This window comes from Pimephales promelas, chromosome 6, assembly GCF_988280905.1.
Source record: "Pimephales promelas chromosome 6, fPimPro1.hap1.1, whole genome shotgun sequence".
NCBI classification, from domain to species: Eukaryota; Metazoa; Chordata; class Actinopteri; order Cypriniformes; family Leuciscidae; genus Pimephales; species Pimephales promelas.
In genome coordinates, this window is record NC_142774.1 from 18,318,806 (window position 1) to 18,334,283 (window position 15,478).

The 15,478-nt window shown below is 37.5% G+C and overlaps 1 protein-coding gene across 1 annotated transcript; it reads right to left on the reverse strand.

Annotated features, from left to right (window-relative positions):
* Positions 1-4,578: 4,578 nt before the first annotated feature.
* On the reverse strand, positions 4,579-12,315 carry fgf8b (fibroblast growth factor 8b). The gene is made up of 5 exons (XM_039657452.2): positions 11,684-12,315; positions 11,564-11,600; positions 10,090-10,276; positions 8,679-8,785; positions 4,579-8,247 (listed from the first exon to the last, which is right to left on the reverse strand). Exons 1-5 carry the CDS (start codon positions 11,713-11,715, stop codon positions 7,972-7,974), a joined length of 639 nt encoding a protein of 212 aa, XP_039513386.1. The 5' UTR covers positions 11,716-12,315; the 3' UTR covers positions 4,579-7,971.
* Between the last annotated feature and the right edge of the window lie 3,163 nt (positions 12,316-15,478).

The following is a 15,478-nucleotide window of genomic DNA, read 5'->3' on the forward strand; positions in this document are numbered from 1 at the left end:
GTGAAATTCAATAGCATTTTCAGACAACTGCTCCAAAATATCCAACTGTTGCTTAACCTTTAAAGCATTTTCATCATCTTTCATGAGTTCCTTGAGAGACAATATCACAGTCTTTATTTTCTTACCTTCCTTTTGATGCTCCTTCTGGATCATCTCAATTTTGCTTACTACACTTTTCTTTTTTTTTTTTTTGTGAGTGATTTTTCTTTTATCTATTTCAGATTTGCCATCATTTGCACACTTTGATTTACCCATTCTTTAACACATAAAACAATGAGCATCATAACAGTGTGAATCCAGCAGCGTCTATAGTAACAGCCGTAGTATGCAGAGCGCAATAGACATCCAACTTTATAAGCCAACCACACATTCCAATTTTCCGAACCTACCAAAGCAACACTGGGAACAGCGGTCTCCTGACACAAACAAAACACTTTGCCCCGTGGCAGTAAACAATTCAAACTGCGCTCCAACAAGCCATACAGTAGATACAGTACAAAGCAGAGGTTACATACCGCAATTGCGAAGTGATTCTTTCTTTGGAAAGAAGTGCTGTTGAAGCTGAAGCTATTGAGATATTGTGACAGATTCCAATTTCTTCTGTCTGTCATAACAAAGTTGCTTGGACGTGGCTCCGTTCCATTGTTGCAGATGACAAATATTGGTGTTTATCTAAAAAGTAAATAAATAATTTAAATAGTTGAAAATATCAATACATTTCACAAACAGTGTGAACCGTCACCCCCTCTCTTCGTCCTCTCTTTACATGCGGCCAGGTGATATCCTAATTTACTATCAGCACCCACACCATGTGACTAAAACTTGTGAGCAACCAAAAGGGGAGTGTTTAAAAACTCATACCTGGCTCCTACAATTCATTTAGAAAATAGATAGGGTGAATTCCATTCATACCAACTTTACCTGGCATTAAAGCCTTAAAATATTCATTTAATGGCTAAACATAAGCTTGTTGTCAAGTTCAGTTTATTTAGCTTTTAGGACTTTTGGACTTTTAGTTAATTTCTCTTCAGTTACTTGTTCCCTTTATTCTTTTTTTTCATCAGTTTTTAGTTACAATGGACACTCATGCAATCAAAACACCTGTTTTCCATTTGGTTTGTTATGATTGTATATTTAAGTTCTTCCTTACATTCAGGTTATTGTATGTTATTGTTTGTGCCTAGTACTCTATTTCGTAGTGTTTGCTCATTTCTGCATTACCTGCTTTTGAGTTATTTAATAAACCTAATAAACATTGGACTGAAACATTACACTTACACATAAAGCTATAGTTTTCCATTTCTGTATAAGCCCGGGACTGATAGAAATAGTGATTTAGCCCAAGTCTAAGTTTATGTACTGTATCTGTGCATAATTTTGCCATATATACTGATCAAGGTCAGTGTTTTGATTAAAGAGCAAGAGCCTTTAATGAATTGTATAGGCATTCACTGTAAAGTTATATATGTTAAGATCCAAGGTTTTTTAAAGCAGTACACTGTGACCTGCTTAAATAATCAACGCACCACGGAGCCTAATTTCTGGCAACACTCTTCTGGTGATGGTAGCAACTGTGGGGACATGCCATTGACATGAGCTGTTATAACGATTTAAAACATACTGACCATTCACCAGAATCTACAGCTTTTGCAGTGTGCTGACCTCTTATTGTAACGGCCTTGTATTGACCACAGAGAGACGGAAACCATTGTGCATCATTACACTCGTGTGTTGACAAGCAGTGCCGTGAGCCAAACATCTGCACACTCTAGGAGCATGAGTTCTGGCGCTGTCTTCACCCCTTCTTGCACTGCCCAAAGATGGTACGCTCCAGTTCACAGCAATATGAGATTCCAGATTCATCCAATACCAAATGTCCAGGGGAGATTGTTGGCCTGAGGTCTGTGAAAAATTATTTAGAAATATCTTACATGGAAAGAATCAGATGTCTCTGGGTTAACTGCTACCAAGAGAGATTCTTATAGTTCCACCAGTCCTTTTTTTCTTTAGAGGTACTCTTCTGACAGACTGGTGACCAGTGGTCTGGACTTTTGACAGATGTTGACTGTTATCTGTAAGTCAGAGTGGATACAATGGGTCCTGCAGGAGCGATCTGCAATGCCGTTAGCATTTTGGAGTGAATTATTGATTACTAATACTTTAGCAATGCAGTGGTGGGTTAAACGGGTGGAGAACAACGTTTGCATTGTTTTGTTTTTAAATTGTTTGGCTCAAGTTTCCAGACCTTTGACTGGATGTCTGGTCCATATTACAGCTTATAGAGGGAATGCATTTGACACGTGACTTTCCTTCGTGACAACCCCCCTCAGCCTGACCGGGTGGCAAAAGATCTGCTGCGTGACTGGATTTAATAGGGGAAAACTGCGGAAATGCGACTAAATCGAACAATTTTATCAATTTAAACTAAATGTTGGACTCAATATAGTGTTCCTTACAACTTACTAAAGATCCAGCGATCCATGGACATTGACATGCAGCCGGGAATCGTGTTGCCTGACATTTATGTTTGCCTGATTTCGACACCGGGGAAATAAACCAAAACCTAAACGTAAAGCAAATTTGCCTGTGAACGCTTTATATAAATATAATAAAGGTAGGTCTAAATCCGGGTGATCACTTACATCAGTGTTATTTATAGCCTATATATATCATTCATATCGTCCAGCTCTAAAACTTTTTCTAATAAAAAAAAACTTTTTTTATTAAAAAACATCCAATAAAGCAGAATATGCAATGACAAATATTTAATTGATGAGCTGATAATGTATATAACAATACAAAATATATGGGTATGGTTTTCCAGCTAAATTCAGCATATTGACACAAAATGATAACTGGAAATCCACTGACTGGAGTCCAGTTGTTTCTGTGAATTGCAGCGATCCATTTGCTCCTCTTTCCATAGCAGTCTGTACAAATATACCTCCGATGTTTTGTCAAATCTAGTTGTAGGCCTACAGTCAATCGCAAAGCTCTTTCCCACTTTATTTGTGTGTGTTGTGTTTGTTTTTCGCGGCATTCACGCTGAACACATACAGCCGCTCAGTCTTTTTGCCACTCACTGTGAGGAACTGCAGGCACTCCGGCCGACGGTAACGGTGACGTCTTGCAAGGCCTACTTATAGCAGCTTGACTGAAAGCAATCAAACACAGTTAGTCTTTTTGAATTCTTGCTTCCGTTAGGTCAATGTGTTTTGCAAAGGTTTTAATGAGTAAGCTCAAGATATTTTTACATTTTATGTCAGTGATACCCCTCTGATGTTTATGGTGCATTCACATGCTATGGAAAATATGATATGTTCCACTTGTATCATTGTGTGAAAAATTCTAACTTTATAAATTTGTGGTTAATAAGCGGACACAAAAACATTTCCCCTTTAAAATACAAAAATTAATTTGAATGATGCAGGCATAGCATTAGCCTATAGTGGTCTTTTGACAAAAACAGAACAAAACACCAATTTAAAACGTTTTAGTCAATAAAATGCCTTTCTAGATGCTTTTCTGCCACAACACGGCTCTGCAGATGGACGCAGTCCAAGGGCCAACTGACAAATCAGAAGTCCTGGGAAAAGGCGACAGGGCGAAGAGCTCAGCGCTGTGATTTTTGTTCAGTGTCTCTTCTTCCCTTTCTCCCTCCCCATCCTGAGGCCTCAATGGTCATGCTCAACTGCCTCAACAGAGAGACACTCTTTTTTGGCCCTTTTCATTCGTCTGTGCCCCTCTTTGCCTCTTCCCAGCCATTTGCCCTCTTTCAGTCCCTCTCGCCCACATCTCAACCCATAACACCCCCCGAAACGGTTTCTCTCTCTCGCCCGCCCTCACCCCCTCTGTGTGACTGGGCTTCCTTTTTGATAGCTGACCCCTCCTTGTGTTATTATTCAGGTCCACCATTGTATAACATGTTTCTTTTCTACGGCGCCTACAAAGGCAGCATTTGATCAGAGGGTTACGGTGTGCGGGTCGCAGAAATGCAACTACACGGTGGTAACCTTTGTTTGGGACAGCAATGGTGGGTTGACCTCATCTCTTCTAAAGCAAAAGGCCCAAGCTATTCAAAGGCCCAGTCTCACTTGCTGAGCACATTCAATCGAGACCGGCCTGTCACAGATATTGCCTCACAGTTATCTGAGGCTCAGGCCTCTTTTTCTGGGAGTTCGACTGCTGGGCCAAAAACATAACAACAGCTATACGGTCCTGGAGGTATACCTCTTGAATAGACCCGAGCATGCCCTTGAGGTTTCTCTCAGGCTGCTGTTGTTGTCAACTGAATAAGCCTGACTCTGAAAGAAACTGGCTCCCAATTTGGGCGACTTGTGTTCCTGGAGGCCTTCGACTTTAACCCACACTTGTCGTGTTGGTGTTCTTGATGCGCCCACACACATACAGTATGATCTATGAGAGCGAGAATTCAACCCATCAGTTAATGATCGCGGACTCCTTCAAAGCAAATTCAGCGTAGAAGCGCATCTCAAAGGAGTCGAATCAATCACGCTGCAAATTTGAAGTTCCCACAAAAGACGTTTAGGGAGTCAATGAATCACACAGCCTATAAACTTGTTAAATCAATACTTTTACATGAATTTAATACACGCTCTAAAATAAATATTTCCACTTTTTGAAGTATCTTACAATCTTCCAATAAAAAATATATAGTCATGTACAAACAATAAAAATGCTTTTTGATAATGTCACTACACATCATGGAATCATGGAATTATCAGTAGGTAGCTGCCATGTTCACTGTCAGAATACAAAATTAGCAAAAACAGTACCCTTAATGTGTTAGAGCTTACCTCAGAGTAGTGGTAAATACCCTTTAAGGGGTAAATGAGGTCCAAAGTTGTCCCTTTATAGGGGTTCTATTATGTCCTTTTACAAAGTCTTGATTTTTTTGGGGGGGTGTACTAAAATATGATTTAATGCTTGATTTTTTTTTAATTTTTTTTACTTATGTTTACAAATATTATATTTCGAACACGTCATTAGTTCCAGTTTTGATGAATCCTCTCCTTCCGAAATACAAAAAGTGCTGCGATTGGTTAGCTGGCCCAGTGTGTTGTTGTAATTGGCACCATGTGTTCGGGAAATGTCACGCCCCTTAAATTAACTGCAAGTTTCATCTGGTCAAGTGTAAATATTAAGGATCAATTTCAACCAATTCAAGGCTGATTCAGACTTAAAGGAGAACTCCGGTCAATTTTAACATTGAGCTAATTTTTTCTGTTCATTTGGAGTGCTGTCAGTACAGACAAAAACGACAAAAATCTGTGTTGCCTACACCGTGTTATCGTCTTTTTAAAATTCGCAGCCTGTTGACTTCAATGGGACAAGTTCTAAACCTGCTTTTATCCTCTTAACATCCTTGATTTGTCATTACGAGTGCACAGCCATGTGAATGGTGTTATTAGTGACCACGGTCATGTGAAAGATATTAATAAAAATGACGTTAATTCAGCCAGCGCACATACCTCTATTTGCGAGTAGTATGAAGCTGCAGACTCGGAGACCTGCATCTACAGTCCCCCTGCACCCAGAGCCCCTCATTCTCAGACCCCTCGTTTTTCGAGACAGCGCCTCCTATCAAATTGTATCGGATAAACATGTGAAGAACATGTGAAGAACTTAAGCCAAAACGTAAGTAGGCTATCTTCAATTTTATTTAGCGAATCGTAGTAGCCTATTCGTTTTAATAAAACTAATTTAGCTCATCGATACAACATATGAATAGTCCATTTAATATTTGTAAAGATAGTTTGTAACAAGATTTGAGCCGTTAATGTATGTTTTTTTGCCCTCTTCCCCCCCAAAATAGTTAGATAGCTAGCGATAGCCTTTAACCTTGGACTTTTTGTAGAAATGTCATAAATGTTGCAGTTATTTTCACTGCCCATTTTGTGCCCCCATATATTTCAAACCCACAAAGTTGTCCAAAGTTCAAAAACATCTCAAGGGACACTTCAACAGAGCAGTGCAACATGGTAGCTAACATTTGCAAACATCTTTTTTCTTCTTTTTTTTTGAAACATCATAAGACATGTGCTATCGGTCCTATGTTGTAAGCTATTCCAGGGTACACCATACATCAGCCCATTCTCACTCCCAAGGCGTCACCTAACTGACGCCTTGGGAAGCATTTGGACATGCTTCAATATCTGACGCTTTAGGCGCCCTTTAGCGTCAGTTAGATGACGCCCTAGGAGCGCGTGTATCCTACCCCCACCCCACACCTAAACCTAACCGCGTCCTCTAACTGACGCTTTCCTTTAGCGTCAGTTAGATGACGCCGTAGGATCGCGTCATGTAAGTGACGCTAAAGGGCGCCTAAAACGTCAAATATTGAAGCATGGTCAAAGGTGACGCCTTGGGGTGAGAATGCGTTGCATACATCGATGGAGTTGCCCCTGCCGAATCCAGCAACATATCATTTTATGATTATGCAAAGCGACTTATAAATGAGTTTTTTTTTAATGCAATTGAAGACGAAAAGTAAAGTCACGAACACAGTTTTTTCTTCCTTTTTTTCTTTACAGCAAGATGATGTTTAGGTGATCATTAAATAAAGTACAGAATTATTTATTATTGGTGTTTTGTCTATTCGGATTTGTTTTGCTTCGCATTCAAAATATCAAAAAACAGATATTGTAATGTTAGCATGGTAATGTTAATTAGACCATTATAGGTTAAACTGAAAGAAAAATTGGAATTTGAATAAAAAAATATATAAAAAAACATTGTAGCAATATAATATCGCATACTATTTTTCTGAAGATAGTTCAATCTGTAATTGTATTCCTTCCATCAGTAAAAATTCGTTTTTTTTTTTGGCACATGCATTAAGCAGGGAACGCAAATATTTATTGGATAATTTATTTGGAGACCGTAATATTGCATCCTATTGTTTTTAATTGCATTTGGATAATCGTGCGCTGTACTCTGTGTGCGGGTGTTATTCGATCTTTTGAACAGTAGGAGGCGCTTTGTTCGAAAAACGAAGGGTTTGAGAATGCGGGACTCTCGGTGGGGGACTGTAGATGCAGGCTCTGAGTCTGCAGCTTCATAATATTGCTATTTGCTTCCTGTTTTCGGTCGAAGCCCACAGTAGTAGATTGTCGATCTCACGCGCGCGATCATTAGTGAATATCATCTCAAACCTACCACTGTGTGGTGTTCTGAGAATAGTGGAGGCAAAGCTTTGCCCTTTTCTTTACATTGTAGAAACTACATACAACGTATAATTGGAACTGTTAATAGAAAACATAACAGGACATAGCTCTGGAAAATGGGGGACAAAACAGTGTCTCTTTGCCATAGTGACAACACTGTCTTCTCTAATGCAGCTCATCCAGGCCTCGTCCCCTTATTTGCGTTTTCTGTGGGCAGATATTATTAAAATGAGTAACATTATGACTTAACAATGCCTAGAATAAAACGCATTGTTGTCCGAACGAGTCGTTTGCTGTAGTTCTTGGAAAGTGGATTCTTTTAAATAAAATGTGGACTTTGTAACCTCGCAGATCTTTTTTTATGCTTTCTTTATGCACATTACAAACTAACTAAAGTTGAAAAAGTTAAATTGCATAATAGGACCCCTTAAAAAAGTACTGACCCTGTGGCAAGCTATGTGTTATCCCAAAAGGTCAAATTTGTGCACATTTTTGAGAGATGAGAGTGTTTGCGCGTCATGTGTTCTGTTGTCTTGTTGTATTCCCAGAGATGTGTTGCTCATTATTGCAAGGCTTATGGTGTCCTCTGTTCAGTCAACAGTTCAGTAATTGTCCCAGAAAAAAAACTGTTTGTAGCACAGTCATCCATCAGTACAGCCTCCGTTTTTCTTTTTATTTTACACAGCATCAGTTTGCCATGATGTCCAGAACTATGGATGCACATAGATTAGGTTAACTCAAATTAAGATAGCACTCCAGTATAAGATATGATACTGCCCTTTTCTCAATTTGCACTTGTGCGTTGATGGTGCTTAGTCCTCTTGTTTATGGGATATGGGATTAAATCAAAAGGCTTCCTTTCTGTTAACAGGTGTCCTCGAGGAAGACGTTTCATGAAATGAGCCTCTCGCTGGTGCTGCTGGGTCTGCATGGCTTTCCTGGGTCGGCCCTTGCGCGTAAAGGCCATGTACCAGCCTTTGTACTTAGCATTCTGCAAAGCCGTGTAGTTATTTTCCAGAACGATCTCAGTGAATATGCAGTCCCTGCCACGGCCCTTCCTCTGGCAACAAAAAGAGACAGACAGCGGAGGACTGAAATGACAAACTCAGAAATCTGCTATTCAAGCCTGAGAGATTTATGAGGCTGAGTTTTGTTCACAGGGCATGATGGGTTTACCTGTGATATGATTAGCGCCAATTTAGATGTCTATGTTTTATTAAAATCATACAAGTATGACTTCATCGCATTCAGCACTTGGCAGATTCTTTTATCCAAAGTGACTTACAGTACATTGCATTCAAGGTACACATTTGATCAGGTTCTTGCTTTTCCTGGGAATCGAATCTATGACCTTGGCATTTCTAGTGCTCTACTGTTTGAGCTATAGGGATGTATCTTGTATATAATAGAAAAATAATTAAATATAAGCCCACTAACAATTACATTTTCATGTTTATGAAAAAAAAAATAGGGCAGGGGGGTTAAACTCACCCGTCCAATAAGCTTGCCTCTCTTGTTCATGCATATGTAGTATCCTGTTTTTGCTCCTCGGATTCGAACCCGGCTTCCAAACGTGTCGGTTTCCACAACAAGTTTAGCTGAAAATGTGACAAATTTTGTTACTTTTACACATCACTTTCAGGTGATATATACAATGAATGATGCTTCTGATTGTGTACTGGAGAGTTTATGATTTGCATTGTTGTGATGTAGTGTGTGAACAAAATATAGAGTGCTAATATTGAGCTTAGATGTGTGAAGGGATATGTGTGTGTTAGGCCAACCCGATCTCACGACCAAGTCGTACGAATTCGACGAATGATTAAAAAGTGGCTAATTCGTAACAATTCATACGACCTCACTCGTACGAATTAATACGATTTTGCTAAATCGTACATATTTTACGAATTGGCCAATTCGTATGAATTCATACGAATGACCTACCCCTTACCCCGCCCCTAAACTTAACCATCACGTGGGTTTAGACAAATCGTACGAATTAGTACGAGTGAGGTCGTACGAATTAGTACGAATTAGACACTTTTTAATAATGCGTCGAATTCGTACGAATTGGTCGTGAGATAGTGTTGGTTAGGCCAAGACTACAAAGAGTAAAAGTAAGAGTAACAAAGAAAGGTATAAACCAATGACGCTGACCTCACTTCTCTTCATAAATTGACTCGTACTTTGAGTTGTAAAGCTATGAAAATTCCTCGTAAAATGGCCCTTCAAAAAAGTGGGCAAAGTGGATGGACTGCACGAGTGGAAAGATGGCTAGAGACACAGAAACACATTGGTGACAGGAATTCATTCCAAGCGGACGGGATTCTAACCACTGTTTTGTTTGGAGAAGAAGTGCCATAGCTCACTTAAAACAGGTGCCTTACTGTATAGCTTTAAAATGACATCGAGTTCAAGTTAAAACCAGATTGACTTTTCATTGCCTATTTGCAGCATCGAGGCATACTATGAATCATATATTTAGCAGAATAAAAATACTCATGTAATTTTGGTTCACACATAATACAGGAACATTTGCAATAAACATTTGTTTTGGAAGACATGAAAGATGAAAAATAATGATGTTAGAAAATTGCATGTCATATTTCTATCCTACAACTTTTATTATATGGAGAACTATTCAGGAAACGTTAAGACGGCAGAGGTAAGATGAGTACTGATGTGTTTTCCAGAAACGAAACGGGTTTCTCTTGAGATTCCCAAACTCGACAATATAGAATTCATTTCAAAGTATGCAGGTTACTTTTTGGCAATGGCATTTACTGGACATTCTTTTCAAGTAACCTGAGGTGATATCCTCAACTGACTGTTCTGTCCTATTGTTTAAAGCTGACAAAGTAAAATAACGAATAAAAGTGCATCTGCAAAGATTGTGACTTGCCATGAATATCTCCATCCTCGCCATTGGCATTGACCCTCTTATTGCCCAGGACTTGTACATGTTTTCCGCTGGTCCGGCTATAGAGCTGATAAGTCCTTGTTAATCTCCGACTCATCCTGTCGGATAGACGACTCTGCTCCGTTACGTGGTGCTTAAAATTGGGTACGGAGATGGACTGCATCGTCATCTATGAAAATGTGGCAGAAGAACATGCAGATTCTTGGTGTACTATTACGAATATTGATTCATTGTGTATAGGCTATATTGGAACAATGATATAAACATTATAGACAGCACTCTTAGTCTTAAGTACAATCAATTATTTCTCAACGGATTCAAATAATGATATGAAATAATGACTCAAGATGGTTGGCATTCTCAGGCCAATGAGGGTTCGTTTCTACCAACACTGATCTTTCACCCCTGTCTCTCGGGTCTTTTCCCATAATGATTTTCTTTTGTAAGTCAGCCATGTGCCTTGCCCACATGTTAGAGCCATTACATTTAAAGTGAGGGGTTTACGCCTTTTCAAGATGTTTGACAATTTGCCAATGACTCTATTAATAATGAGTTGTTTTCACGGTTATAACACATTTACTACACACACATAACATCACAGGATTAATGTGCGTAAAATACTTATCGTTTTCAGTGTGTCTTGCTGATGTTTTAAGTATTTGAAAAATATTTGAAGGGGAGACGGAGTAGTGTTGTAACATTTTTTTTTGTTTCAATGTCTGTGACTGTTTTGTTTTGCATTATGTGACTAAAACTTTAACACATTATTCCCATTTACCTACACAAGTTAAAGAAATGTATAACTATATGAATTATTTATAATACATAAACTTTAATGTCAGGCACAAAAAGTGTTGCTGTTGCAAACTAAATCTACAACAGGATGGGGTGGAAATTATTTTAAGATATATATTTTGTGCATTTATTGTGGTATCCAAACATTCTTGTTCAAAATATTTAGCCCATGCATGATCACCCCACACAATTTATTTGAAAATGTTAAACATAAAATAAACAATTGATATGCTTACAACTCTAAAAATGAAGAGTGTGTTTGTCAACTAAGAGTCACACCTGTCTTTGCGGGTCCAATAGAAAACACTGGAAAGTCATGTTACAACCCTCCCAGTGATTTTATTTTTATTTTTTAACATGTAGGCTAGATAAAAAGTGTATGTGGATGTTGTATATCAAAGTAAACTAAACCACATGCTCAAACATGAAACTGTCATTTAACATCCACTAACACTACAATTATAACCAGATCTAAACATTTTACTTTTAGCCTACTTTATTTTATTTTATTTTTATTTTTTACAGAGACACTTACAACTACAGGTCATTTCACCCATGTAGCCCATTTTGGTTAAACCGGTGTTACTATATTGAAGTTTCTCACCAGTGTATACAGATTTGAGATGCTTGTTTGAGAACACTTACAATGCAGAAAACTTACCTGCGTGTAAAAACACAGAGTCGTAAATTGAAGGAATCTGAAATACAAAAAATGTGGATTATTATTATCACAAAAATAACAGTTTAGCAATGACACGTATATATTAAGTATTGTACTTACAGGTAACCTAACCTCGATGATTTCAGCCTCATTGTGAGATTTCCAAACCCTGTTTGATTTTTATCCCAAACGATAAGTTCTTCATTAATTCCTATGTGCGTGTATTTTATAGTGTGAAGATGCTCGGTCCATTTGGTACTTTCAGCAAAAATGACAGTAAATAAACTGAGTGACGGGACAAACTATTACCTTTTGGTATCGACAGAATAGGCTATTATGATTTATTTATCCACTGAGTCCATGTCAAACGAATCCGTCAAGCAATTATTCCTGAAAGTTCAAGACACATTACAGGCAACTGTTTTCACAAACATAATTCATGGTCGATGTCCAATTACAGCGAAGATACGAAAAATAAAACATTCTTCATTGAAAGTCACCGACAAGATCCGGCAGCGTGCGCGCGCCCATGTTGAGACTATGTTTCCACACGGTATCTCCAGTTCTGTACTGCTAGCCTAAATGTCATCGGAATAAGTCACATTCGGGTTGATAAAGTATTATGTTTCCCTGACGAGAGGCTGAGAGCAGAAGCCTCACTGTGTCGGTCTCCACTTTCAAACTCTCAATGTCAAACCCACTCTTCACGTGCGTTACCTTAGGCTGAAGCGCCATCCCACTCGTCAACATTTAAACTCCTTCAAAAGACATTCGTTTAGCCTGAATCATTACAAGAAGAGTTTATGCTATCCAGCTAAACATACACTCACAAAATCTGAATCCAATTTTTACTCACAATTTTATGAACAATGAAAAATGCAAGTTATGTCGTTGGCGATTATCCTAAGCAAATAAAGTATTCGTTTGAAAATGAAATGAATTTATTAAGCTTTTTAGATAAGAATTATATTAAGAAAAAACATGGTTATAGGCTAATTAGCATGGGCTAATACAAAGAACATAATTGAACCTGGCACGTTGTCTTAGATTTGTCTAAAACATATTTTAAACAAGAGTTTGTGTCTAAGCTTCATAAAATAATGTGTACAAAACATTTAATAATCATAACTATGTAGCCTATATACTTTATAATATAAATGGTCTAGTAGGACTATTAGTAGCTATGTTTGTTCTGTCTCATACACATCATGAAATCAAAGTAGCCCCATTTTGAATTACAGATGTATTTAAATTATAGGCTAGTTCTAAAAGTATAACATTAAATAAAAAAAGGAACTTTTTCTTCTAAAAAATCACAGTAATAAAAACATATGATGACACATATTATGACTGTTACATAAATTGTAATTAGTTTTCATTTGCAATAGCCAAAAATAAAACATAGCCTACATTTTTACTTGGCAATATTATTATTATTAGAAAAGTCATGCCATTTGTATTGAACTATCCAATGAGTAACATGCTTGCTTTCTTAGTTGGGGAAAAGAGTGATTAAAAGGGTTAACAGCACTTACACAAAATATAATAACCTGAAAACCCACATTGTCACCTTTTCATCATTAAAAGCATGCACTTTTTTGCAATAGTTAATGTTATGTGCATTTTTAACATTACAAAATCATGACAGACTTGATGCTCATTACATATTTTACGCAGGCTATATAAAAATAAATAATTTAGCACTGTCTTTACTAGTACACCTCCCTAAGAAATATTTATAAACTAGTCTCTAAGTTTTTTTTTTTTTTAGGGGAAAAATTCTCCCACAAGTAAAAGGAAAAATTGCAAAGATTCTGGTATGCACTGCATAACATATACAACTACATTAATCTATACCCTGGCTGCCTGTAAGACTTTACTTCATGTGCCTTTGTGGTGACCCCAGTTTTCTTTTTTCACTCACACATACATGTGTAAGTAATATACGCTCCATGAGAGTATACTGGACTTCAGATTTTTATAACATCTAATGGCTAGACATGTGCTGTCAGTACTACAGCTTAGTTAACTTTGACAGATCCACCAAAAAACTAAGCATTTAAACAGTTCAGATATTTCAGGGAGGAATTGAAGTCTTAGTCTGTAGCCTATATTTGTAATATTTCAAGGTCTAGTTCTTGGACTAGAAACCACTGGCATATATTAATTGCATATTGAGATGTCTTTATCTGCTATAGTGTCTTTCTTTCTTTCTTTCTTTCTTTCTTTCTTTCTTTCTTTCTTTCTTTCTTTCTTTCTTTCTTTCTTTCTTTCTTTCTTTCTTTCTTTCTTTCTTTCTTTCTTTCTTTCTTTCTTTCTTTCTTTCTTTCTTTAAATAAAGGTTTTACTCTTGCCTTTAATACACTCATATCCTGCAATGACCATAACACGGATCACTGCAAGTTCCACCAATCTCAGACTGAGACTATAATTCCCATGCATGACTCAAACCCCACAAAAGAAGGATTTTCACACCTTTGAGTACTCATATGAACGACAAAACAGCTGCTAAACAGCATAGAAAATGTCATTATTGGTATTGGTTTAATTCTGTCCCATAAATTACTCATATCAGCCTATGTGTTGGCTTAGAGGGTGAGAATGTACCTGATTGATTAGTTCCAGAGGGAGATGGCCACAAGTGATTTTGCCACATGGAATGATTCAGTGCACTAGTTAGTCAGGTCCTTTCTCAGATTTTACACTGGATTTGTGTGTTTAAAACTTTTGTCCATGTCCTATCTTGGATTTATTATTTATTTTTTTAAGGGACAGAGTCAAAGTAAAGAGTACTGAAAGTAATGAAAGTCTTTTGATTAAAATTGTTTAGAATATGCTTATTTATGAGAATAGAAACTAGTATAAATGAAGATATTTTGTGTGATTACCTTTATTCAACTTTGTTACTGTCACATGATCTGTTTTGATTTAATTTTAGGCTATGTTTACACGGAAACGATTCTGAAGAGAAAACGCAAAAGTGGTGTTGCGTCATCACTTTTCATTCTGCGTTTAAACGAGCGTTTTGTGTGGGAAATCCACGTGCAAATGGTGACGCAAAAGTGTGTGAAATTCAATGTAGTATGCACTTCAGGCAGCTAGGAGTGCATACTACAAAAACACCAAGTCCACACCCCTGCGTACAACCTTCACTGTCAAGCAAACTTTTGTGTTTTACCGGCGTTTACACGGGAACGCGGCGGTGGAGCATTTTTAAGATTTCCACTCTGGAGGGTGGTTTCACTTTTTTGCGTTTTTAAGCCTCAAAAACGCCGTCGGCGTGTAAACGAAAGGCACATCCGATACAATATTTTTACGTTTTCACCAGCGAGTGTTCTCGTGTAAACAGGGCCTTAGTTCCTGCACCTGTTTCCTTTGTTCCCCATTATAGTTAGTTTCCTTGGTTACTGATTATTGCACACCTGTTTCAGATTCTGTTGCCTATTTAAGCCTTCAGTCCTCACAGTTCTTTGTTTGGTGTTGATTTTTATCTAGGTTATACATGGTTGTTTTGCTAAACTTTCTCCTGTAATCTCCTGCGTGTTCTGTTGTTGGATTTTTGATTAAAGACAGTTTTTGTTATTCTTCATCATCATGCTCTCTATACAACCACAGTGTGTGACTGTTACATGGACGAAATTTCTTAGATGACAATCGAATTGATGTCTGGACAATATTTGTACAGCATTTATTAATCTTAATAATTCCAACATTTATTAATACATTTTAAAAGCAAAAGTTGTATCTGTAAAAGGAATAGGAATCTGTCATTATTTTTTACTCACCCTCATGTTCTTCGAAACCCCTAGGCTTACATCCAGCTTCAAAACACTTATGAAAATATTTCTGATATTCATCTTTTTTTATGCATTCATCAATCGAGTGGCTTAGTCCAAGTCTTATGAAGAAACATGA